This window comes from Colletotrichum paranaense (assembly GCF_030867605.1).
Source record: "Colletotrichum paranaense strain IMI 384185 chromosome Unknown Scaffold_3.1, whole genome shotgun sequence".
Classification (NCBI taxonomy): domain Eukaryota; kingdom Fungi; phylum Ascomycota; class Sordariomycetes; order Glomerellales; family Glomerellaceae; genus Colletotrichum; species Colletotrichum paranaense.
The window spans coordinates 844,570-868,564 of NW_026848961.1; the positions used below are offsets into that span (position 1 = coordinate 844,570).

A 23,995-nucleotide genomic window follows, 5' to 3' on the forward strand; every position below is an offset into this window, starting at 1 on the left:
CTCGTTTCCTCCGGGAGTACTTGTCAACAACGGCAAGAGGCTCGGCGAAGTTCGTCAAAGTTTCGTTTCGGGAGCGCAAGTATTATCATGCCATGGAAGAGGCACACGCCAACCTCGACATAAACCAAATAGTGACAGATTTTTTGGCAGGCTTCAGACAGATGCGGATGATGTCGAAATGTGAAGGGGGAGTTCAAGGCCAGTGTCCGGAAAGACACAAGAAGAAGAAACAAAAGATAGGACGAATGGTCAGCGAGAGACGGGGACGAGCCCGGGGCGTCAGGGACAGAGGTGAAGTAGGGCTGTGCTGAGAACGCATGAAGGGACGGTAGGGGTTGAAGACGGTAGCTGTTTAGGAATCCGGGCGGAGGGTGTAGAGACGATCACAACAGAAGCAGCAGCTTCGAATGTCATGACTAGGTCAAATACGCTTGAGATGGGTACATGAAAGAAGAAGCAGACGACGACGACAGGGACGACGACGGATGGCTGGACCGAGCCCAACCGCAGTCTGTCAGGTCAGGGCTCCCAAGTCTAACAACCACGACCGACGACTAGGCTAGGGGCAAGGCCCGAAAGCCGCGAGCAAGCATCGGAGGAAAAGATGGGGACAGAGGAGGCTCGCAACGGGAGCCAGCATGATCACTGTGCAAGAGAAGAGTGGGAGAGCTAGTGAATCTGATCAGAGTTTCCACTTGCGGCAACGCAAGGATGCTGGGCATTATGCGTCGAAGGGGAAGGGATGTCGTCGTTGTTTAGACTTCCCCACAGTAGGTTTGGGCACGCCGGTGGGAAGAAAAGCCCCCGACTGGCCGCTGGTCTCGACGAGGGTCCATGTCCACTTCCAGGGACAGGGGGGGCATTGTCTTGAGTTGAGGTGATTTGTGTAACTGGCTCGAGAAGTGGCAGCTTTCACATTTGCTGCTCGGGGCTCTATTATGCTGTGCTGTGCTGTGCTAGTGCGGGTACACTGCCTGTAGCTTGTCCATCGTCGGGGACCATCATCCTGCTATCATCCTGCTTCTGCAGAGGGCGCAGGTGAGAACGGTGCTGAGTGGTGGTTTGCGTACTTTTTTTTTGGAGGAGGAGGAATGGTTGCCGTGGGAGCTTGGCGTGATGGTTATTGCTGGTGACTAGGGCGACTCCCCGTGGCCTTGTGCTTGTTGCTTGTGCATCAGATTGGACCGTAGTAGATCATGGCGTCAGATACTCCGTCTGAACCATGATCTCCGCAGGGGAAACGTCCGGGCAGGGCTTAGATTTCCAAATAGTTAAGCCGATTGATATAATGGACGTGATATAGGCATGGCAGGGCGGACGACGGGATCTATCTCAAGTTCGTCGTTCCATTGGCACACTTCAAGGTCGGCAGAGATGCCGTAAACGAGCGCGGTTGTAGAATGGCTCCTTGCCGTTCTTTCAGGTCGCTCTTCGGTGGTTGTGCTGCGGCTGCTCGGTTGATGCAAATGGGAGGCCCTGAGGCACAGATTATCCATCGATCTGCAAGCTGAGACCCGGGATTGGGCGTGAAACTTGTCAAGGAAGTGCTTCGTTTGACGAGACTGGGATCCGTGATGGGGTGGACCGTGGATGGGGACAAGGGCTCAGGTATGCCATCTCTGACCGGATTGGTATCTGACCGTGGGCTAGAGAGGTGAGCGTGATGGGGAGGGGGCCGAATTCCCTGGGCACGCACGCACCAGACCTCGGGCATGTGCAGGTGAATGTTCAGTCGGTCGGGAGAAGCCGAAGCGAGTGCCGGGGCGCAATTGTTTTGCCCATGTCGCTCGGTGGCCACCGCATGGAGCGTGTTTTGGCTGTCATGACCCCCCTTGGCAATGAGATGTCGATTGGGCGACCATTGAGTGATACCGTCAAGACGGGTTTGATAGATGCAAGCAACCAGATGAGGCCAGCAAAACCACATGGCTGGGCGCACCAAGACAAGCCATAGGGCGGCCGGGAGAGGCGATAGGCGGCGGTAGACGGTAGACCCCGCCAACGGCCTAGTGCTTCCTTTGTCGCCATTGTGTTGTGTGCTTTGTGCATGTGTTGCGGTTGCAATATCCAACGGCGCTGCAGCCACGCGGTGCCTTGGTTGCTTGGGTTGGGACAGAGAGAAGAGACCGACTCTAATCTGACGGAGATTCGGGGGCTGGGTGGTGCCAGTCCAGTCCAAGGGGAGGAGGAGGGTGCGAGCCTTGGAGCTGAGCATCCAGGTTGATTTTTGCGGCAATCTGTTTGGCAAATGGCAGCCCTTGGGCCTGTCTCAACTTGTCGACTGCCACTAGATGTGACGCCAGCCCGTGCTTCCGCCGTAGAAAACGTCTCTGCTGTCTGTGACCTTCCATCCATCTCACTTCACAACACGAGGTGATGAGGCCCGTGTGCTGTACTGGCTGGTTGCTCGAGTGTTCGCGGTGCTTCTGTTGCTCTTCTTTCTCTTGCTGCTTCTTCTGAAGCCATTTCAAGTGCGACTTTGCTCTGTGCCACTGACACTTCTGAGGCTCAGGACGTGGAGCCGGCCCTTGACAACAGACAATGCATCTTAGCGCATCGCATCGGCGGATGAGGTGTACGAACTGGCGGGAGACGGATGACTCCCATTTGCTTCACCGTCCAATCCAGCACGAACCACAGGCACGTAGCTGCTCTAGGCGGCCGCTTGTCGACTGCAGGTAATGGATGTCTGGTTCTCGTCACAGTTGCACACCGGAACGCATGTGCATATGCCTCGTTTTGCTAACGTCCAGGATCCGTGTCTAAGATAACGCGGCTGTTCAGAGGCCCTCTTCCGCATCGCATGGGATTCTTAATTGTGAGCATAGCCCTGAACGACTGTGATGTCGTCGTAGTTTTGGCAGCTCAAAACAGCTCCATCATCCATGGGACGGCATCTCTCAGTCGCGTGCTGCCAAACTGCCATTGGCCTACGGACAGCAGGGATCATGGCCCCTGCGCCAATGTAGTGCAGCCAACTACTCCGTAGACACTACGTAGTACGCAAGACGAGACGAAGCGTTGGGTCACCCACCCACCACCTAGCAGCGTATGGCGTGAGAGCTTGTGGGAAGCGTCAGCTCGCCCGTAGCGACGAGACTCTGACGACGACCGATCAGTGCAGTAAGGATGGCGTGCTATCTCTGCAGGCTATTCCGTCAAGTACAGTAGTCTACTGGGCAGAGCCAGGCGCGTCAGATATTAAGGACTAATGGTACCCGTACCGGTACGTGGCAGTATATGAAAGATAGGGCGACATGAAGACGAGCAGGTTGTGAGAGCCGTCGTCAGCGCGATGCGGGCTGATGTGCTGCAGGGTATCGCATAGTGTGGCAGTCGCGAGGCCAGGTGCCGCATAGAGATGTATAGTAGGACGGCGGCGACATGGAACAAGTTCGGCCGTCTCGATACGTAGCCGGCGGACGATCCGTGGTGGGCATACCGGGGCTGCGAATGTGCGATTTGCGATTGGCCCATGGGAATCTGCCTCCACGTTTCAAGACGGGGCTGCTGCAAGCCGGGATATTGAGATGCGTCGAAGGAGTAGTGACTGGCAGCATGGGATGGGATAGAGTAGCCCAGATGCTGGATGGCGTCGTATCGCAGCGGCAGTGATGGATCATGGTTGCGGTGGCATGTAGTCAGCTTGCCGTGGAGGAGGGGATGAAGGGACGAAAGGGGGGGAGGGACGGAGGGCGGGCGGGCGAAGGAGGAGGCTCTGATGCACTGCCAGATTCTAGAGCCTAGCGAAGAGCAGAGATGGCTTTGATCTATCCGGGATATGTCGACGGTCAAGGGGACGCAAAGACGCTAGTAAGTTCAGACTTGAAAGGTGCCTGTTGCTTCATAGATTGATGGGAAGGGTATGTGTCGTAAGTAGATGGTTTCGCTGCGTGTCCGCACAAAAGTACTCTCTGTAAGGTACAAATGTTGTAAGTAGATGAGTTTACGGACGGCGGGGGGGATGGGAGATGGGGCCACCATAGAATCAGATGGGATCCGTCGTGCTGCATGAGGTGAAGTTCAGACTTCTATCCAGGTCCTGTATCCGTAGTGTGCCAAGTTGATGCTGTGTGTGGCGGAATCCAGGCCAAGGAGTCCAGGTCGAAGTCGAGAATGAGGTCCATGGGCATGGCATGTCCATGTTCAAGGCCCCAGCTCAGATGCCGGTTCCAACTTATCGAAGCTTCGAAGGGGGTTTGGCGCGCTGGTCCATGTCGAAGTGGCGCTGTGGCTTGGCTGATGGGTCGAAGATTGAGTTGGGGGGTTCACAACTTTACAAGTGACAACGGTGAGTGGGCAAAAATGGAGAGTACGGAGACTCTGCATACGGCTATTTGTTCGGATACATAATTAACACATAACACGCCTGTGTGCCTACTACACTAAGACGAAGATGAGGTCAACACAAAGATCGGGCTTTGAGGGTCGAACCGGGTGGAAGGAGCTACTTCTCCCGCTGCCTGCCAAGTCCAACCCTTCTCTCCGTCCATACCTACCTACAGGAAGTCCTTTCCTTCCTTTGGGGAGCCGGGCAGTGGTGGGACGACAAGAGGTGGGACGTCTCCTTCCGTGGGCCGGCGCCCGCCGTCCGTCATCCGTCGTCTCCATGCCCAAGGTACCGATACGTCGCATCCACCTCATGGAGGCACGCCGTACCCGTGGGGCTTGGAGTTTGGTGCCTGAGAGAGTGAAGTCTCTTCTCGCTGGACCTGCCTTCCCTCCCAAGTTCCCATGGCTGAAATCAACACAAACCCTCAAGAGATCACGAAACGGAGTTGGGCCGGGCGAGGTTCCCCTTTCTGTCTTGCTCCTGGAACATTCTTAGCCTCCACTATCAGTACGGAGTATACATGGACAACAATACGGACAAGTCTGTTACGGGCCACGGTAGAGCAAGGTGAGGGGCAAAGTGGTGCAGGGGTCGTGACTATACTTGGACGTGTCTCCTGAGTCCTGAACATGGTGGGATGGGGTAAGAAGCTCAGAATAACTCACCTAATCACACGGCATTTGCCACGGACTCTATGGCTAGAGTCTAACCAATTTACGTTCTTATCTTGTTCCAAGAAAAGCCCATGGTGAATAATCGCAGTCTCGCGGCATGAAAGGCCATATTGCAAAGAGAAAGGGAAAAGAAAAAAAGCCCATTACCATGACGACTTGCAATAAACCACAGTGGCGATAGCTAGCATCTTCCTTCAAACAAGATGTCTTGATACAGGGCATTTCCCTCTCTATAAAACCAACCAGTATGTCATCTGTCCCATCTTTGGCCATCCCATCAGCACATCGGTCGATTGAATCCTTCATTCCAACCACGTATCCGTAGAGGCTACGCAAGTGTGCACAGGACACAAGGCACACACATACGCACTCTCTACAATTTAGTTTCCACACAATAGACATGACACACATGCCTTGCCGTTAGTCGAGCCCAGTCAGTCAGCCCACGGAGCTAGTGCCACTGCGTGGGAGAAGCAACCTGGACAAAAAGTGAAGTACATTGACGAGACGAAGAACATGACAAAGTATCCGTCCGAGGCAGGTGCAAGATGGAAGGAAGCCTGAGGATGGAGACCTGGACCTGGGTACGTCCCCACCCCTTCCATACTCCTCCTGTGCTCCGCGAGGTGGCTCTTTCCCTTCCCTTCTGTTCACGATGACAGAGAAAAGATACGTACCTGCTCCCCTGGGTGTGATGGAAGGAGGAAGGAGGAAGGTGTGGACTCTCTGGGTTTGAAGGTGGGTCTAAAGGCTCCACCCAAGAAGCTGCAGATGTTTCAGCTGATGTCCACTCCTCTTGTCGTTGGAGACAGCAATGGAACGTTGGGCGAAAGACTCAGGAACACCTTCAACGGTCACCCCAGCTCCCTCCGACCTCCTCACGCTTCTCTACCATCTCCCAGTCATCATCGTCCTTTACACTTCACTGTGATGGAAGGCTTGTCTCGCTTTGCCCAATCTTGTCCAGATTGCAGCGGATAACCTCAGCTTCCGGCCGCCGCACACGGGACGAAAGATCCAAAATCTGTGAGGTCCGCGAGACGGAAACCAAGATTCCACACGCCACCAACTGCACTATGTGACTATGTACCTATGGCACTTTTACTTTAGGATAAAACGGCCATCGCAAAACGTCCAAAGGGAAACAAGCTTGCGTCGGGGCCATAAGACGCCAGAACAATATCGGCGTGCGATGCGAGATTGTCGGAAGACCAGACGCTGGCTTGACACGCCGAAGCACCCGCAGATGCAGGATCTCGAGCTCCTTTCCCCCTTCAGATCCCCCTTCAGAGGGCTCAGTCCTAGCTTGACGGAATACGGCATGCTCCAGCAGCGTTTCTACTCGTTCCGCTACCGTCTCTGATCCTGCCCGTTGCTGGCGGAAGCATCAGAATCAGCAACAGCAGCTGACAAGTGTCAACGCATCGTCCATCATCACCGATCATCATCTCGAGCGACCAATAGCCCACACTAGCCAGCTGTTTGCTGACCGACCAAGGTCTGGACCGGCTCCGATCAAGCAATGACTAGCTCTCCCGCTCTGTCGCCCTCTCTGTTCCGCGTTCTTCTTCCGCCCTCTTCTCAAGTTTGCTGCACGCTTCGCTGACGAAAGTCGGTGAGCACAGGCACCCATCGCACACGTTGCGAGATGCGCCGGATCGTGGCCAGTCCACCCACTAAAGACGATGGGTGCTACCTAGCGCCTTTTCCATGGCCTCAAGTAAGTTGTCTTGGTAGCAGCTCAGGTCCCTCAAGCTTGGCTTCCGCGAAGAAGATGAGTTGACGGAGAGGGATGCGACGCAATCTCGGCCCACGGAAGCTTGGGTCGACAAGGTCTAGCTCCAGGGCGCACCCGGAAACCATGGGCACCGGTACCGACACCAGCTTCATCTAGTTTTTTACCCTCATTTCTACGACACAGTAAGGAAAAACTAAGCGCCTGCCCGCCCTACGACGCTATCAAGCTACGGACGACACGTCTTCGTCTGAGAGGCTTGATTAGTGGATGCTGTTCCTAGCTCTTCGCCTTCGACACCTTACCCTTCGGCCTCGGGCCCGAGGCCTCTACGCAAAGATACCCGGAGACGGACGAGACAGGACTCAGCTGTCTCCAGGCCCTCTGTGGCCGCCGACAGACCAGCCCGCCAAACTCCAAAGCCAGCCCAGGTCAACAACCTCTGACAAGGACTGCTGCAGGGCGATATCCCTGCGCCGATCATCTCGAAGCGACAACCTCTCGAGCTTGCACCCTCAGACCCCGGTCTCGAGTGATTTACAATGGTTTCATCTCAACTTTTATCCTCTGCACTAACGCCATCATGATACGAAAAAAGACTCGGGACCTACTCCAGTGCCACTCAACCAAGCCACTGCCACTTGTCGCTGTCATTTGCCAGCACGAGCTTCACACCATCTCCAGTTTTCCGTCTATCTCCCTTCTTCGCGGATCTTTCTGGTGGCCCCAAGAGTTCGAACGACGAGGGGACGAGGAGTATTCTTCAGCGGCCTGTTCCTTGCGACTACGACGCTGGAAGTGTTGTGGACCGACGCCGTCCCAAATTCTGCTTACGGCCATGCGCCGTTGCACACACGTTGCAGAGGCGGCGCCTTGCTAACCCCCGTCGGTGCCCGAATCACAAAATATTCCGCGAGACCAACATGGCCCGTATGCACCAGTACGTGCGAGCGGTCGGCAGAGGCGTGTCAGGTGCCTGCAGTGGAAGGCCGCTAACGTTAAGGTTAACCAACCTTGGTCTGGTTACGCCTGGCCTACTGCGTGCTCTTTACGTACTTGGCTCGACACAATGCAAATGCCTTGGTCAATGATAGCGAGGCATGCGGTGTTCCTCGGAGGCTTTGAGGCGTGTCTCAAAGCCATTGAGCATACCAAAAAGGTGTTTGAAGGCCTCAGATGCCAAATGAGGCTTATGGCTATGGCTATGGCGGCATGCACGACACGACAAGTCAACTCATGTTTTGCCCCGTCCTTTGCGGTCGGCTCATCGACATTGACCATCAGTCACCAGCATGGTTGCAGATTAGCGAGTCAGGCAGGCAGACAGTCATCCGTGGTGATGAGCCGAATGCTTGAGCAAGCGAACTCGATCTACCGGACCGCCCTCGGTCGGTTCAGCCGCTATCTCATCCCCCACAAGATCCTCCAATTTCCGTCCGCGCCTTGAGACAAACGCCGCTGCCGAATATAGAAGACTGAGAGCTTCCATCGAAGGGCCCGTGGGCACAACAAGCAGCAAGTCACCTGTCTGGGGCCTCTGGGGCAACGTTGTTTGTTTCATTCTTTTCGTATTCTGGAAGCTGAGAGTGCTCTTCGCTAAGCCCTTTGACCAGAATTGTGACTGCTTGAGACAAAAACAACATCGGGTTTCCCTTTCGAGTCAGTCGGTCGTAACGTCGTAGCGTTGCTGTGCGTCTCACAGCAACGGTTTGAGAGAGAGAGCCTGTCCATTCGACCATCAGACTTTTCTTCTCTTTCTCTCCATTGTCATTTGCCCCTTGCGTCAACCGCCCGAGGCAATTTCAGACGTGGTGGACAGATGTAACTCCATCTGTTCCCCGTCGGTCTTTCTCGACTTTCCCATCCGGCGTTATAGTCTCACATGTGTCATCGTCTGATGGCGAAACCGAAAAGTTGGGAGGCGGGCCACAAGAGACAAGACTCGAGAGAGGAAAGGGGATGGAGGGCACGTCCGATCGCACACCTACCTGTGCTCCTAAACTTCTTCTTCTTCTTCTCTTTACCTTCGCATCGGCGGCCTGAAGAGGCCAGGGATCAGGGCACCTTTCGGCGTGCAGTCTGAACTTTGAATCTGTCCAGTATGGCGAAAAAACAAAACGGACCAGAGAAATATGCCTTGATTGATCTGTGACAACCACACACCACACACATCCTTCATGAAGAGATGACGATGGTGGGTTGGTCCGTGAGTGAAGATGTAGGTGGCGAATCCGAATAAGAGACGACATGTGCAACTGTCCTTGTCTCCTCTTCCCTGGTCCATGGGACGCCGAGAGCTCCCCGAACACACTCGCAGTGGTGGGCCCCCCAAACTTCCGGACGCAAAGGCCCGGGTTGACTACACTACCCTCACGGGTCCGGCCACCCGTGAAATTTGCGGGTCACGGGCTGGCCATGAACACGGAATCGCGATATTGTATAGTCCCGGGCGGTGTTGGTTGACTACAACTTTGGAGTATTGCTTTGTTCGGCCTGTTGCCTAGATATTTCCAAGCCAGGGCAATCGTGTATCGAGGCTTTTCATTGGCCTGCGCCCAGTTGTAATAGAAAAAGACCTACCTAGGTTTAATTAACGCCTCACGTAAGATTTTGGAGGAATAGGAGAAGAAGCAAGCACCGAACAATCCGTACAACGTGACTTAAGATCAATATGTTTTTCCCATGTTTCTTGCAACATCACAATTGATGGGTAGATGTAGGTGAACCTACCTTAACTGCGACGCGACCATTGTCATTCGTGGGTTGTTGCGGTCCATCATGTCCCTTGAAGAGCACAGCCAAAACAGGGACACGCACCACCCTAACACCACGGCATCAACACCCAACGAAATGACGACGTCAAGCTCCAATTCATCACCAAAGGATGATCCGTATCCGGTTCCGGATCTTCCGCCGGGCACAATGATGCGCCTCAACATCGTCATCCTCTTCATGGGCTCGCGCGGCGACCTTCAGCCCTCCCTGGCCGTCGCCAAGCTCCTGCAGCGCCGTCATGGCCACCGCGTCCGCATCGCGAGCCACCCGCCGTACCGTGCCGCCGTCGAGGCCGCGGAGGTCGGGTTCTACGGGATCGGCAGGACGGACATCAAGACCATGATGGAGAGGCGGTTGCTTCCGCGGAAGGAGCTGAATGCGCTGGTGCCTGTGATCCGGGAGGAGTTTCGGGAGATGGGGGAGAGGTGGTGGGGGGCTTGCGTTGATGGGTTTGGGTTTGATCACGATGGTGAGGATGGGGTTGATGGAGGAAGAGGAGGAGGAGGAGGAGAGGAGAGGGGAGCGTTTGTGGCGGATTTGGTCATGTCTACGATGCATGTGTATAACCAGACGTCTGCGGCGGCGAGGCTGGGTGTGCCGTTGCACCTGTTTGGGATGAACCCGAGGATTTTCTCGAGGGAGATACCGCATTCACAGGCTGGGTGGGCTTTGAAGGGGCCTAGTCGGTGGAAGAATGTTTTGTCCTGGTGGGTTCAGGATTTTATGTGAGTTTTTCCTATTCTTCTTCTCTCCCCTTTCCAGTTCTTTGCTTCTCGATATTTTGTTTCCCATGCTTTGTTCTGGGTCATTCCCCCTTTTGGGTTGGGCATATCATCACATTATCAGAGGAGCTACGGCAGGGCGAAGTGATACCTCAGAAGGGGGAGGGCTCCTTCTACGTTTTTAAACTAACACACGACAAGGTTCCTTGAAGCGATGAAATCCGTCATCAACGACGTCCGCGTTAACGTGATGGGCCTGGAGAACATGTCCCCCGCCTGGTGGCTGAGCCAGTACAACAGGATGAACGTCCCCTGCACGTACCTCTGGTCGCCGAGGCTGCTCCCGAAGCCAAGTGATTGGGCGGACAACATCGACGTTGCGGGTTTCGTATTCGAGGACGTGCCGTCAGAGTATACGCCGTCTCCGGAGCTGGTTGCGTTCCTAGAGGCGGACCCTGAGACGCCGCCGGTGTATATCGGGTTCGGGAGCATGTCGTTTGCGAATGCGCAGGACGTGTTTGAGGGGATCTTTGAGGCGGTGAGGAGGGTTGGTGTCAGGGCTGTTGTTGGGAAGGGGTGGTCTAACCTTGTTAAGGAGGATGTTGGACGCGTGGGGAAGGGAGACGATGAGAGTCAAGGGGGCAGCATCGGCGGGCATAGAGACATTACACACATCTTCATCCTCGACGAGGCGCCGCACGCGTGGCTGTTCCCCCGGGTCAGGGCCGTGGTGTGTCACGGGGGAAGCGGGACGACGGCCATGGCGCTCCGGAGCGGGCGGCCTACGCTCGTGGTGCCCGTTGCCGGGGACCAGCCGTTTTGGGGCACGAGGATCCACGCTGTCGGGTGCGGGCCGGAAGCAAAGTACGGGTTGGCGGAGATGAACAGCCAGAGGTTCGAGGAAGGGCTGAGGGAGCTTCTGAAGCCGGGGTATGCGGCTGCCGCGGAGAGGTATGCGGATACTGTGAAGAGGGAGAGACCTGGGGAGGAGGTTTGTGTTGAGAAGGTGCTTGAGACGGTTGGGGTTTGTGAGAGGGAGGGGAGGTGTGTTGTTTATGATGGACGGCCTGCTGTTTGGAGGGTAGCTTCGACGGGGAAGGGAGAGGGAGGGGAGAGGAAGTTGTCTGCTGTTGCGGCGCATGTTCTTGTTGAGAGTGGGAGGGTTAGGAGGGAGGATTTGAAGGTGCTGGAGGTGGTCAAGTGGCCTGATTTGACGGGGCCTGGGGATCCGGTGACGGGGTTGGTTCTCGGGATGCAAAAGGCTTTTGGGAGTGTTGCTACGGATGGGAGGACGGGGAGATGGGGAAGATTGGGTCTTCATGTTTTGAGAGGTGAGTTTGGCTGCTTTCTCGTGGTTTCCATGATGCTGTTGTATACCACTCCTATGGTTGAGACTATGGCTGACTATTGGTATTCAAAGCTCCCCTCACGATCCTGGCCGCCGTGGCGTTTGGCCTCTTCAACCTACTCGACTTCATCCTCTACAAACTCGCCTCGCCTTTCGAGCCGAAGCTCTACGCGAGTAACCCGCGGCTGTACTCCTACCCGCGCATGCTCTTCTTTCTCCTATTCGCGCCCTTTGTCGAGCTAGCTTCCGTCGTGACGCAGCCGGCGCGTTTCCTGGCGGGTAGAAGAGAGGGAGAAGGAAAGGGGGGCAGAAGAAGAAGCTTACCAAGAGTGATCCTCGAGGTGCCGCTCGCGCTTCTGAGGGTGCTTTTGGCGCTGGTCAATGTTCTTGTTGGCGGGTTGGGTATCACACTTCGGCAGCTGGAGCTTCTTTGTGCGAGGGCTATGGGGGAGAGACCTGTGGGGGATGTTGTTGCCGAGGCGAGGATTCGGCAGGGGAGGGTTGAGGCGGAGGAGTTGAAGGTTGAGGGGGTTGAGAGTGGGAGGGATTTGATTGGGGATATTATTAGGAGGTGGGATGAGCGGAAGAAGGCTTGAGTAGCTGCTGTTAATACTGTACAATAATGCGGTCACTTTGCAATCGAGATTCAGAGTGAGCGGATAGTTCTTTGGGCTGGTAGGATGTGTATCAGGACCTCTTCCGGTGGCTAGAGTCGAGTTACACTGTTAAGATATTTGTTAATGGAAAGAAACTTCGGGTTGATGGCAAGCCTGTGGCGGATACATCTAGCCTGTTCCGTCACACAAAAGTTCATCTGATCCTCTAAAAAGGGGGCGTGTAAGCAGAGGATACCTTCTAAAGGATACGAATATTCTCCGATACATGCCACGTCGTGTCACGGGACTTGCATCTACCGTAATGCGGACAGCCGGCGCCCCGGGCCACGTCAACTTCTTGTGTTGCCAGCCATGGGGTAAGGCGAGGTAAGTTTTGGTAGGCTGGTAGGATAGCTGCGTGCGTGACGTGTACGATTTCGGGATGTTTTTTCCTTCTTTCTTTCGGCATCCTGGCCGTGCAGGCGGCTTGCTGCGTGCGGTTGTGAGACGTGATCGATGTGTATATTGGATTTGATTTGGGGAGCGTTTGATCGTATCTGTCGGTCAGCCGTTCTTCCCGCCGGGCATTTATCATGTTTGAATCTGTAATTGGATCCAGTCCAGGGTGGTACTCCTCGACGATGTGTTATTCATCTAATATTATTCCCTCCGCAAGGTATTTCGATTGATTCTCAGATTGATCTTGGAAGCTCTCGTCTCTAGATTTCTCAAGGCGTTGATGGCGGTGGGCTCAGCAGTAACTGCATGGCCTCAGGGGTGGTTAAAATCGCAGTGAAGGGTCGGAGGCACGACAAGGAGGTTTGATTGACCAGAAAGGTGTTTTATGGTTCTTCAGCTAGCCAATACGATAGCTTGCCACTACCAGTCATGATAGTTCCCGTGTAAAATTGATTTGTTTGGATGAACGTCCTGCACATGAACACGTTGTTCTCAAGTCCTCCTCTTTTCATCCTCACAAAAGCACAAACAGTATGAAGCGAACTGAGAAAGAGTTGTACCTTTAATAAGTCTATTCCGAAGTTGAAATACTTCTGAGCCCTTGGAACAGTGAAATCAAAAATTCGCGGTAGAGTTGATCACTCCCAAGAGAGATCACTGCGAACTTCATAAATCCTAAAGCAGATTCCTCAATGGCTGAAGTCTGTGGAACTTTGACTTCGGGTCTTGTCACGCCAAGTCGCTCGTAGAACAACTTGGAATGACTGTAGGTTTACACAATCAAATGCAGATCTCGTGAGATTTCGCGCGCTCTATCTCATTTCTGCCTATGGCCGTGGGAAAGCTGATTCCCTGTGTTCCGGAGCCACATGACCAATTGCTCGACTTGCAGGAGGCCATGCGCCAAATTGAAGAGGACAGCCTGTTCTTGAACAGTAGTATCTCAACCACGAGTATACATTTTTGGTAGTAATTCTACACTATTTACCAGTGAACTTGACAAATTCTCAAAAACCATTCCAGTGTTGAAGCGATGGAAATGGTTGTATAAAGGGGTTATGCATGTAGCAGATATTGCGCACTCCCGATGACGCCTGCAGTGCTTAGCGCGACTCCATGCGCTCCATGTGATCGCTCACGAAGCTTCCGCCGCCGGCTTGTGCCTTCACATCAACTCAGCGTCGAATTTTCCGCCCAACCTGCTTGAAAATACACATCTCTAGAGAGAAGGCCTACGCGATGACCGCGCCTCTTCTCGCCTCTCAATTCCCAAGACGAAGACGCGGTCCATTTGGCTGACCCCAATGACGCAACCACCGCCATCAGTGAGTCTTGCGGTCACTACACCAAGAACCGTCGCTCATTAACCATTTTCTTTGCAGACACCTACACCTCGTCGATTTCTGCTTTCCAAGAAACCTCCAGGATCGCAAAAACAGACACCAGGTAGCGGCCCGCCCGTCTTCGCCGGCAGCCAGCGCTTCCAGCCCACGCCCCGCTTCGCCCCTCCGTCATCAACTCAGCGACCGCCCGCGACGCCCGTGTTCCCTGGTTCACTTCGACCGTCGAGACACCGAGACCCGATCCACGATCTTCTGGATAGTTCCCCGACAGATGCGCCCGTCTCGGCGACGCGACCGACGCTAGGAGCTGGGACGCAGAGGCAGAATCCTAGGATTGACACCGACTCTGACGTCGGTAGCGATTCGCCGACAGAGGATCAGGATGAGCTGCCGCCAATGGTCGTCGCGGTGAGCGATTCGATCGAGATTGACTCGGAGCCGCCTAGTGTTTTATACAGCGAGACTGAGGAGAGGACACCAAAGAGGAGAAGGATTTCGGTCTCGCCAGCATTGAGCTGGCAGGAGGAGCCCAAGGAAGACGTTGCCATGGGATATGAAGAGGAAGAGCTTCTCCCTGAAGAAAGCGGATACGGTGACGAGCAGCTGCCAGATGCCGATGATGAGCTTCCCTTCCGCGAGGGTGTGCCCAGGACTGAGGACGACTTGGTTGTTCCTAAGCGCGCTGCAGGAGACCCAGTCAAGACGCAGCCGACCTTTCATCGCGCCCCTCGTTTCAAGCCGTCTGAATCCGAAGTCATTCGACAGCAAGGCCTACCGGAGGTGTTCTCGCCACAGCGGCGAGGCGCAAAGTACGTCGCCGGGGGCCTCGCGGCAGAGCTGCAGACTTGGCTGGCAGAGGTCAAGGGCTGGACGGGCGGTGACCGTCCGGCTGACCTAGTCATGAGTGTTGTTGTTGACGAAGTTCGTCATGAAAACAGAATGTACCTTGTTCGGGGACGAAGGATCATGGGCGACGGGGATGTAAGAGAAGAGATTGCGGCGCGGCTTATGCTGGCTGGGGAGGGACAGTTGACGGGCCTGGGACATAAGGCTCCTGTCGTCGTGGGTAGTGTCGTTGCGATTTCCCAGCCTGCGTGGGAAATTGAGCTACAAGATGGTAGATGGATCGTCGCCTGCGACTGGGCGGTCTCGTAGAAGATTTGGCATACAATCGAATACACACCAGCAACATTGATCGCTGCACTTTTGCAAATGGACAGACTTTGTGAAAACATTTCTTTGCAGTACAGCCTCGAAAGTATACTACAAAAAGCTATGGCCTACAACTTCAGTCAAACCGAATCTTTACTTCTCGCTCGAAAATTTTCTGCTTCTTTGCTTTCTTTCTATTTCTGTGTGCTTACCAAGGTCCATTTCCAATCATCAGCCTGACATTGACTCCTTCCGATATCCCAGGACGATTATAGGGAGTTCGCCCCGCTGGATGCATAAAGCGTTCAAATGCATGTACCCGTACAACCTCAAACCTAAGGTGGCATACCGTCCAAGATCCACTTTTACTCAGCATCTCATGAGACCTTGAAGGCCATCAAAAAAGATACGTCGATTGAAGCGAGAATATCGCACCCGTGAATAAGAAACCTTTACGAGTTAAAATGTCTCGCAAATAATCAGAGCATCATTCGACATAATGACGTGGCTGGCCCTCCGATCAGCCGCCTTTGCGCGGGTGCCAGCTGCAACGACGTGTCGGTCGGGCGCCCGATTCTACTCCGGCGCAGCGACCGGCGCCGGCCGCGTCTCGGACCCGCTCCGGATCCTCTTCTGCGGCTCGGACAACTTCAGCTGCGCGGCGCTGACCGCTCTGACCGCGGAAAGGAAGCGAAATCCGGAACTGATTGAGTCGCTGGAAGTCGTTGTTCGGCCAAGCAAGCCGTCGGGGAGAGGGATGAAGAATGTTCGTGAGGGTATGTGGGCGCCGTCTAGACTCTCATGAGGTTGGTGACAGTGGATGATTAATGTGAGCTGACAACTGGTAATAGTTCCGTTGAAGACCCTCGCTCAGCAACTCAGTTTACCGATTCACGTGAGAGACACGTTTACCAAGTGGCAGGTATTGCGGCTCCTCTTTCCCATCAATCAAGTGCCATCAAACTGACGCACGCAGCCACCTAGCGACTTCAATCTCATCATTGCCGTCTCTTTTGGTCTTTTCGTGCCGCCGAGATTACTCAAGATGGCAAAGTACGGAGGGTTAAACGTTCACCCATCACTGCTCCCAGAGTGAGTTCTCATCCACGTTTGCCTCCCCATCGTCACACAGCCCTCTCAACCACCAAATTCTCCAGCTTCCGCGGTCCCGCGCCCCTCCAACATACGCTTCTACAAGGGCGCACGCACACAGGCATCACGCTTCAGACCCTAGATCACAAAGACTTTGATCACGGTGACATTCTGGCTCAGACGCCGCTTCCAGGCATCCCGATCCCGGAAAACTGCAGCACGCAGCAGCTGCTCGACATTGTCACGCCGCCGGCCGCCGAGATGCTCGTCGACGGTCTACATCGAGGTCTCCACGTCCCTCCGCACGTGAACGTCGGCTGGAAACAATCCACTTGGGGGTTCATGGAGGACTCATTCGGAGCACCTCCGCACGCGCCGAAGATCACAAACCACGACCGCTGGATTGCTTGGTCGAAGTGGACCGCCGACGAAATCGCGACGCGGCAGCGCGTGCTGGGCGGCGTGTGGTCCTCTGCAATCAGCCAGACCACGGGCACAGAGAAGAGGATTAAGTTAGGACGGGTGGACTCCGTACCCCTCGAGGATATGCCTGAGCATATTAAGCAGTTTAACAGACAATTGAGGGGGTATAGGAAAGACCGAATAATTGCAGACGATGCCTCACCGGAGGATGATAAGAAGGTGAAGTTTGTCAATTGGATTCAGGGGACGCAAGACGGGTGTTGGAAAGTGCTTCAGCGTGCCATTTTTGAGCACGAGGACGGGAAGAGCATTTTGATTCCCCTTGTTGAGGGCGACAAGGTCCTCAAGGTGTCGACCATGATTGTCGAGGGCTCGGCGGAACGTACTGCTGTGAGCGCCATTAAGAGCTTCGCCGTAGTCGGAGATGACTACAATAACGGCTTCACTGGAAGGTGTTCGGAATTCACCCTTGTCCCCTTTTAGATATCAGTGTTGTAGGTGTACGATAGGAAAATGCAGTGATGAGGTTGATCACTGTTCCTTTGGAACTATTACAAACTGGTCATCTTTCCGTATGTTAGGCGAGATTCCTGACTAGGCTAGTGGACAGGGAATCGCGATAACACATTATTATGGTTCCTGGCGCCTTGTCTGATATATATCTCTATTGCCTGGAGTATGTCGAATTTGGAATTGGGTCGATGAGAAAAACCATACAGAGTGCTTCATGGAATCTTCTCAAGTGTCAGTTGCGACCCGTAGACTTGCGAAAAAAGACTCTCAAGGCTACTCTCGTATAAGTGATTATCAATACAGACCTTCTATTATCGAATCTCCATTTTGCTGGCACAACCTGTTCATTCCCTTCGCTATATCTTACCTTACCTTTCAGGCCGTTTCTTTCGAGGCTAAGTAAGGAGGTCGAGCGATTCTGGATTGAGGAAGGCGCCCCAGACTTTCTCGCAGCTGCTCCTTCCTAAGCCATATCACTGCTTGGTACCCACTCGAAAATCGACTGAGCTGGCGGTCAGTCTCGAAATCTGATTCCTTCCATGTTGTTCAACTCATCTTCTTTTCCTTCCGCCCGTCCGCTCCCTCCTCACATCGGCCATCTCCTCCACTCTGGCGTCCGGAGCTAACTAACCAAATATTACCACGTTCTCTGTTTTCTTTTCTTGCAAACACCCGGCTTCCTACAAGTAACTCTTATTCTTTCCGAGGCATCTAGCACTTCAAGCAAAAGACAGAGAAACTAACAGTCTCTTAGAAACCTTTTTGCGCAGGCAGAAGATACACACTCCAGGACCTTTGCAGGCACCCACGACATCACCATCAAAGCTATCAGCATATTCAACATGTCTCCTGCGATCTGCTCCCCTCAAGCAACCACAGAGAGTTTTCGAGACGATGACCCTCAACCAGCTCAGACAAGCACGCCGCAGTCTCGGAGATCTTCCGTCTTGTCCTCTACAATTTCCCCAGACTCATATCAGAGCTCAGTGTCGGTCGGTATCGTCGAACCTCCCCCGTTCCGCCGATCACTGGCCCCGACACCCAAACCAAAGACGGCAACGGAGAATCTGCAAGGCAGCTACTCGGGATATTGTCTCGTCACACCACAGCCTCAGTTCCGTCGCTCGGCTGCCCCAAGCCTGAGCGACTATGCTGAGACTCTGAGAGCTCAATCGCATGATGTCCAGACTTCAGTCCATCACGGCGAAGGCGTCACTAGCGAGGTGTCCTCGCGCGGAACGACGGCAGGTATGGCCAATCTCGTGAATGAGATTGACGACCAGATTCCTGACGACCATAAAGCTGCGGAGAGTAGCAAGTGTTTTCCGACCGGTGTCCGAAGCCCCACGTGGAGTCTGCTGACCGCATCCCCCGTCACTCGCCTCCCTATCGTCGCCGAAGTCAACGACGACAACGACAACGACATTATCCGTGATCCCGTTCCGTCTTCTCCCGGAAACTCCACCGCAACGCCCACCTTCCAGAAAGTGTTGGCTTTCGGAGCGGAGCCGCAGAAGGATAACCAAGACGACAATACTACAAGCACTCCGTTGCCAAGGCGAACCCGGAACGCTAGGAAGACCCGGGGTTCCGACTCTAGACCAGAGGTCAGGGGCGGCCGGACCGGTAGTCGCCGGGGACGCCGAGCTAAACCTCCTGCTCGGTGGTCCCCCATACTGCCTTGGACTTCCGCTGAAAAAGCGGCCTTCCATGGTGAGTTACAACAGAGAATTGCGGCAATCACTTCCGGTACAGGCATTGACAGTGGTCTCCTGGATGTGCCATGCGACTACTTCGACATGTAGAGCATTTCTTCTCACATTCTTTTCTTCTGATTCGGAAGGATCAAAGGCTTTTCCAGCAATTTTTGAAAGAGCCATGACAATACACAGGTATGTTGTTAATCGAACAGTATCATCGTGACATTTACGAACTATGATAAGCGTTATGACCCTCGAGTCTGAAACGCCTATAGGAGCTTTTCAGGCGCTACTCGACATATCTTTTGCCGTCGATCTGAGCATTGAGTAAATTGCTTTCCAAGTTTTCTCGAATTTTTCCTTTCTTGCAAAGTCGGTAGGAAGATCAATCATTCATGTCTCAGTTACCATGCTAATGTCTATCCAGCGCATTTTGAAATCCCATCAACCCATAGATTGCCCACCACCTGGCACACCATCCTCATGTACATGCCAATCTCGGACTTGGTAATGCTGCGGGAAACATTTGGCAAAATCTTATCCAGTACCAGAAGCCAAGCTAATGAAGAACTCGAACGAATTGGTACAGCAGACATAGACCCTTGGAACTCGATTGCGGAAACTCGGGACTAGACAAATCACACATTGATCACACCTAGACAACCTGGTAACGACTGTAACTTTCCAATTTTCTCTTTGCTCTACCAACACATTACCCTTGAGCCACTCATTACATATGAATATAATCATAGCTTGGAGCCCATCTAACGTCAGACTGACCAAGTCAGGTCCACGTCGAGCCATCCGAATGAGTGAAACACTAAGATGTATCCCCAGCTAATCGACAGCGGTTTTGTACAAGACGCATGCATGCGTCAAGGTCGTGGCAGATGGCGCCGGTCTCCCCCCGCGTTGTTACTCGAGACCGACGACCACGTTTATGCCCCGCAAACAAGTTCCAACTCACACCGATCTGATGATTTACATCATCAGGCCGACGACAACGCTGACAACGGCAGCCAAGCTGAGGGCGCCAGCGGCTCTGACACCGGCTGCGCCGCTGTCGATACCGTTCTGGCTGTTGTTGGATCCGCCCTTGCTGCCACCACCATTGCCGGCCTTGAGCTGCTGGCAGACGCCCATGAGCGTTGAGTTGTTCATCATGGCGTTGAGCTTGGCCTCCTGCTTGGCAGCCTTGGCCTTGAACTTCTCGATCTTGGTGGTGTTGCCCTTGAACTTGTCGTTCAGGGCAGTGTCATTCTTGGAAAGAGCAACAAGCTTGCTATAGTGGCGTTGTGGTTAGCATATTGCTCATCGAATTAGCGCTGAGAGGAGTCACTCACTTCAACTTGTTCATCTGCTTGCACTCTCCCTTGGTGGTCTGAACGGAGCAGTACGAGAGGAGAGTGGTGTTCTTCTGCAGGTCGGTGAGCTTGGCCTGGCCTTTCTGGGCGAAAGCCTTGAGCTTGTCGGCCTTGGTGGCATTGTTCTTGGTGACAGCGTTGAGGGCAGTCTCATTGGCAACCAGCTTCTCCAACTTGTCCATGCGCTTCATGAAGCGGCACTGTCCGTTCTCCTGCTGAACAGCACGAACCTGGTCGCAGGTCGTCATCAAGGTCGAGTTCTTCTTGGCCTCGTCGAGCTTGGGCTGGACCTCGGCGGCCTTCTTTTTGATGAAGTCGATCTTTGTTGCGTTGTTGTTGGTGATCTCGGCGAGGAGAGTATCGTTGCCGGCGACCTTGACCAACTTCTCACCCTTCAGGAAGCGCTTGCACTGAGCCTCTGTCGAGTTCTTGCCGCCACCGCCATTGTGGTCCTTGGCCAAGGCCGTGATGGACAGAAGGGGAACGAGGAGGAATGAAAGCTGCATATTGACGGCTGATGGAGTGGAACGTTTCGTCGTTTGGGGTGTTTAAAAAAAGGCGGTCCGGCCGCAATAAAAGAAAGGCGAGTGTAAAGAAGTGAAGGGATCGGGAGGATGAGATGACCGCAGGTGACAGGACCGTTGGGAGAAGATTTTGGGGGAAGACGTGGCCAAGTCTTATACCAAACCCTCTCCTACACCCCTCGCGGATTTCCATCCACCGACCCCTGCCGGCTCGCAACCGTCCGTGGATACTCATCCCATCTCCAGCGTCCCCTCTCTTTTACGGCACTCGCACGAAACCGACATACCAAACGCACTCTGGACACCATAGTAGTCGCTCGCCCATCCAACGAATCGTCCTTCAGATGGCATGTCTCAACCCCCTCTTCCGCTACGCAGTGCCTGGCCGGTTGTGCCCACTCACACCCGGTCTCGCTCTCTTTCGCTCTCTACTCTGTCTACAGTAAGCGCATAGTCCCGAATGGGATGGCGAAAGCAAGCAAAAAAAACCCAAATGTCAAATGTCCTACTTGCTAACTTGGATATTCCTCGGCGTGGTACTGCTAGCCAGTGGTCATGGCTCTAGCGCCGTTTCTATGGCGTATTCTTCTGTTTGACCTCACGGCAACACCTGCCGTCGACAGGCCAGATTGCCCTGGTTTGAGCCTCAATCATGTGTTACAAAATCTGTGATCATTGACATTCACAGTTGTTACACGCTATAAACCTGACGTGTCCCCCCCTTCCTCGGAAAGTGGGAGGGCGCTAATGGGCGAAAGAAGAAACATCACGGACTCTATTCCCATGAACGACGTTTTCGAAAACCAGAAGAATTGCCCACGGCACATAGAGAATGCGGCATGTAGATGCCGCCATTGCTACGATAGCCTCCCCCGCCAGCATTTTTAGTGCCTCAGATGCGGCTCAAACGGCATGTTTTGGCAGGCCCCTCTCACGCCCACGTCCATCCCGGCGCCCACGCATTGTCCGTTTCAGACACCCCAGCCCGGACGCGACGAAACACTGCTGATCGATCGACAGCACTACCAAACCATGGAGAAAAGCAAGGTCAGCCTGTCCAGAGTCGTCTCGGCCTCATGGTGTCGCCTCAAGATTAGGACCAGTTTGCGTCTACGCGTGTACTGTGAGTGGTCGGTTCGGTTGGGTAGGGGTCGAGGGATGGGTATGGAGGCGAGAGGTAGGGAATCCGCCGCCGTACGATGCCAGCCACTCGACTGCTCAACACCAGCCCCAGAAACCAAAGAGTCCATTTTTGGACTACGGGCCCTGCGAGCCTACGAGCATATCTCCTCAATCAAAACCTTGCAGAGACCAAGCTCTGGCAGCAGAATGACAATCAAGTGTGCCAAGAGGACGAGAGCGCGATGTAACAGAGCAAGCAGATCCAAACGCACATCCCGCCTACGCTACCAAGTCATTCTCGCACCATTCCAGATCAACTGACTAGCCCAGTGTAGATCAGCAAAGACATCTTGGCGATTGCGGCTCAATGCAATACCGTGCCTTGGAGTCTCGAGTTGATATCTTTGATAGTTCGAATTGCGAATTACAGTTTTTCGAATAGAATGCTGTGCGAAGAGGGCGCCTCGTATATACGAACCCTTTGGTCCGGTGTTTTCCTTTTCTCCTCAACTCTAGTGCTCGCTGGCTTGGCCGGAGCGTCGTAAAGGGGTCTTTCGCGGCCGCAGATGAATCTTTGGGCGAGAATGGACTAGATGGTGAGCTTCTAACGAGCTTCGTCATCTCGTGGCCGGACCAAGCAACGGTTGGCTTGTTCACAAAATTTCATCTCGAGCGTCCTGGCGGGGTCTGTTGTCGTCTGGAAAACTCTGTGTGTCATCCATTCGTCGTCCTTGGCCCCTTCTCACAGGTCTCTCATGCCGTTCGCCTGCAGTGGTGGCGACGGGAAGAGGGGGGTGAGGTGAAGGGATGCAGAGTGGCAGCGGCATCTGTTACCGTTGCTCGCGACCGTGTCGGCGACAAGGGCCCCGTTCTGGCACATGGCGTCTGGCATACGGAGGAAAAGCCAAGAATGGCCAGATTTTCCTCTCCGTTGTGGAATCTGCAGGGCTTTTTCTTTGTCAAAAGCTTGAGCGTGCTTCCGTCTGCTGCATGCTGCAGTTACTGAAGCCCGTGATCGACGTCCCCGCAACGTTTCTTCTTGGCTCCTGGCCTCCTTCACGTTGTCTCCTCTGCCTGTCAGAGTTGGGCCCCCCCTCCCCCATATCCCTTGGCACACTAGGCCCTAGGGAAGAAAAAAAAGGCCCAACACTTGACAATGCAACACTACATCGAAAACCAGGCACACACTCACACACAATGGTCGAATTTAGATCATGGTTGAGTGGGGTAGAAGGACGAGGATGGAGAAGAGGGGAGGGAAGATCTGGCGCGTAAAGGCGAGACCAAGACAAGACGTGTGTCAAGTGGGAACCGGAGGACGAGCGAGTCGCGCAACATGCACCTCACCATAGAGACGACTGGGCATCAAGACCCCGGGACCCTTGTCCAAGGACTCTTCGTCGGAGAAATAAAAATGGCCAACCAGAAACACTTTGCGGTGCGGGAAAAAAGAGGGAAAGTCCAGGTTCATGGAACCATCGGCAAAAAAGGCCGACCTGGACTTATGACGAGGGATGATGGCTGGAGAGGGAGAGAGAGGGGAGAGAAAGGGGGCCCGACGCGGGGAGACAACTTTTTTTCCCTTTTCCCTGTGCACAGGTTCCTGCGAGGTTTTTTCTCCTACGACAGATCCCTAGACGATGGCGCGCGTCCGTCTGTTGAGACGGGCCTGAACCCGACTCGATATCCTCGTTCACGCAGGGCGAGAGTTCCGACGGCCGCGCGCGCGTGTGCACGTTCTGGATTAGAGCAAGACGACGACGACGGAAAGGCATTGTAGTGGGACTGAAAACGCAGTTTGGCCCATACAATTAACTCGTGGCATGCCTGATTAGGATTCGTCGCCCATCCACGTCAGCCTGTCGGGGAGACAGGAACGTGATCATCTCTAGGGAATCCCGAACTCACGAGCGGTTCCCCGAGCGGGTTGCTGTTCTGTGCCTCTATGGTTCTTCTCATTATTTTGCGTTTGGTCTTACTCAGAACCAACTCAGACCAACAGCTAACACCAGCGCCCGCGAGTGCGGCCGACCGAATTATATCTCCAATTTGCTGCTCAATCCGACCATTGACAAAGACCAAAGCTATCGGCCAAAGCTACATGTACGGAGCGCGGAGCA

General features: G+C 54.1%; 13 protein-coding genes across 13 annotated transcripts; 8 read left to right on the top strand and 5 right to left on the bottom strand.

Annotated features, from left to right (window-relative positions):
- Positions 1 to 936: 936 nt before the first annotated feature.
- CPAR01_03818 (uncharacterized protein) lies at positions 937 to 2,215 on the bottom strand (the record flags this gene model as incomplete). The annotated part of the gene is made up of 2 exons (XM_060488104.1): positions 937 to 1,166; positions 1,357 to 2,215. The coding sequence occupies 2 exons, from the start codon at positions 2,213 to 2,215 to the stop codon at positions 937 to 939; spliced, it is 1,089 nt and encodes a 362-aa protein (XP_060352310.1).
- Positions 2,216 to 3,287: 1,072 nt separating this feature from the next.
- Positions 3,288 to 3,623, bottom strand: CPAR01_03819 (uncharacterized protein; the record flags this gene model as incomplete). The annotated part of the gene is made up of 1 exon (XM_060488105.1): positions 3,288 to 3,623. The coding sequence occupies one exon, from the start codon at positions 3,621 to 3,623 to the stop codon at positions 3,288 to 3,290; it is 336 nt and encodes a 111-aa protein (XP_060352311.1).
- A 773-nt stretch (positions 3,624 to 4,396) lies between these two features.
- On the top strand, positions 4,397 to 4,828 carry CPAR01_03820 (uncharacterized protein; the record flags this gene model as incomplete). The annotated part of the gene is made up of 1 exon (XM_060488106.1): positions 4,397 to 4,828. The coding sequence occupies one exon, from the start codon at positions 4,397 to 4,399 to the stop codon at positions 4,826 to 4,828; it is 432 nt and encodes a 143-aa protein (XP_060352312.1).
- Positions 4,829 to 5,625: 797 nt separating this feature from the next.
- Positions 5,626 to 5,988, top strand: CPAR01_03821 (uncharacterized protein; the record flags this gene model as incomplete). Its single annotated transcript, XM_060488107.1, has 1 exon — positions 5,626 to 5,988. A coding segment is annotated over one exon (363 nt), but the record flags the coding sequence as incomplete, so codon positions are not given.
- Positions 5,989 to 6,757: 769 nt separating this feature from the next.
- On the bottom strand, positions 6,758 to 7,226 carry CPAR01_03822 (uncharacterized protein; the record flags this gene model as incomplete). The annotated part of the gene is made up of 2 exons (XM_060488108.1): positions 6,758 to 6,917; positions 7,048 to 7,226. The coding sequence occupies 2 exons, from the start codon at positions 7,224 to 7,226 to the stop codon at positions 6,758 to 6,760; spliced, it is 339 nt and encodes a 112-aa protein (XP_060352314.1).
- A 202-nt stretch (positions 7,227 to 7,428) lies between these two features.
- Positions 7,429 to 8,098, top strand: CPAR01_03823 (uncharacterized protein; the record flags this gene model as incomplete). The annotated part of the gene is made up of 2 exons (XM_060488109.1): positions 7,429 to 7,682; positions 7,912 to 8,098. Coding segments are annotated over 2 exons (441 nt in total), but the record flags the coding sequence as incomplete, so codon positions are not given.
- A 1,422-nt stretch (positions 8,099 to 9,520) lies between these two features.
- Positions 9,521 to 12,183, top strand: CPAR01_03824 (glycosyltransferase family 28 domain-containing protein; the record flags this gene model as incomplete). The annotated part of the gene is made up of 3 exons (XM_060488110.1): positions 9,521 to 10,242; positions 10,441 to 11,267; positions 11,660 to 12,183. 3 exons carry the CDS (start codon positions 9,521 to 9,523, stop codon positions 12,181 to 12,183), a joined length of 2,073 nt encoding a protein of 690 aa, XP_060352316.1.
- On the bottom strand, positions 10,682 to 11,560 carry CPAR01_03825 (uncharacterized protein; the record flags this gene model as incomplete). The annotated part of the gene is made up of 1 exon (XM_060488111.1): positions 10,682 to 11,560. One exon carries the CDS (start codon positions 11,558 to 11,560, stop codon positions 10,682 to 10,684), a length of 879 nt encoding a protein of 292 aa, XP_060352317.1.
- Positions 12,184 to 13,946: 1,763 nt separating the features above from the next.
- On the top strand, positions 13,947 to 15,140 carry CPAR01_03826 (uncharacterized protein; the record flags this gene model as incomplete). The annotated part of the gene is made up of 2 exons (XM_060488112.1): positions 13,947 to 13,967; positions 14,025 to 15,140. The coding sequence occupies 2 exons, from the start codon at positions 13,947 to 13,949 to the stop codon at positions 15,138 to 15,140; spliced, it is 1,137 nt and encodes a 378-aa protein (XP_060352318.1).
- A 496-nt stretch (positions 15,141 to 15,636) lies between these two features.
- Positions 15,637 to 17,135, top strand: CPAR01_03827 (formyl transferase; the record flags this gene model as incomplete). The annotated part of the gene is made up of 4 exons (XM_060488113.1): positions 15,637 to 15,913; positions 15,989 to 16,059; positions 16,114 to 16,229; positions 16,295 to 17,135. The coding sequence occupies 4 exons, from the start codon at positions 15,637 to 15,639 to the stop codon at positions 17,133 to 17,135; spliced, it is 1,305 nt and encodes a 434-aa protein (XP_060352319.1).
- An 872-nt stretch (positions 17,136 to 18,007) lies between these two features.
- Positions 18,008 to 18,970, top strand: CPAR01_03828 (uncharacterized protein; the record flags this gene model as incomplete). The annotated part of the gene is made up of 1 exon (XM_060488114.1): positions 18,008 to 18,970. The coding sequence occupies one exon, from the start codon at positions 18,008 to 18,010 to the stop codon at positions 18,968 to 18,970; it is 963 nt and encodes a 320-aa protein (XP_060352320.1).
- An 876-nt stretch (positions 18,971 to 19,846) lies between these two features.
- Positions 19,847 to 20,735, bottom strand: CPAR01_03829 (uncharacterized protein; the record flags this gene model as incomplete). The annotated part of the gene is made up of 2 exons (XM_060488115.1): positions 19,847 to 20,147; positions 20,209 to 20,735. 2 exons carry the CDS (start codon positions 20,733 to 20,735, stop codon positions 19,847 to 19,849), a joined length of 828 nt encoding a protein of 275 aa, XP_060352321.1.
- Positions 20,736 to 23,211: 2,476 nt separating this feature from the next.
- Positions 23,212 to 23,655, top strand: CPAR01_03830 (uncharacterized protein; the record flags this gene model as incomplete). The annotated part of the gene is made up of 1 exon (XM_060488116.1): positions 23,212 to 23,655. One exon carries the CDS (start codon positions 23,212 to 23,214, stop codon positions 23,653 to 23,655), a length of 444 nt encoding a protein of 147 aa, XP_060352322.1.
- Positions 23,656 to 23,995: the final 340 nt, after the last annotated feature.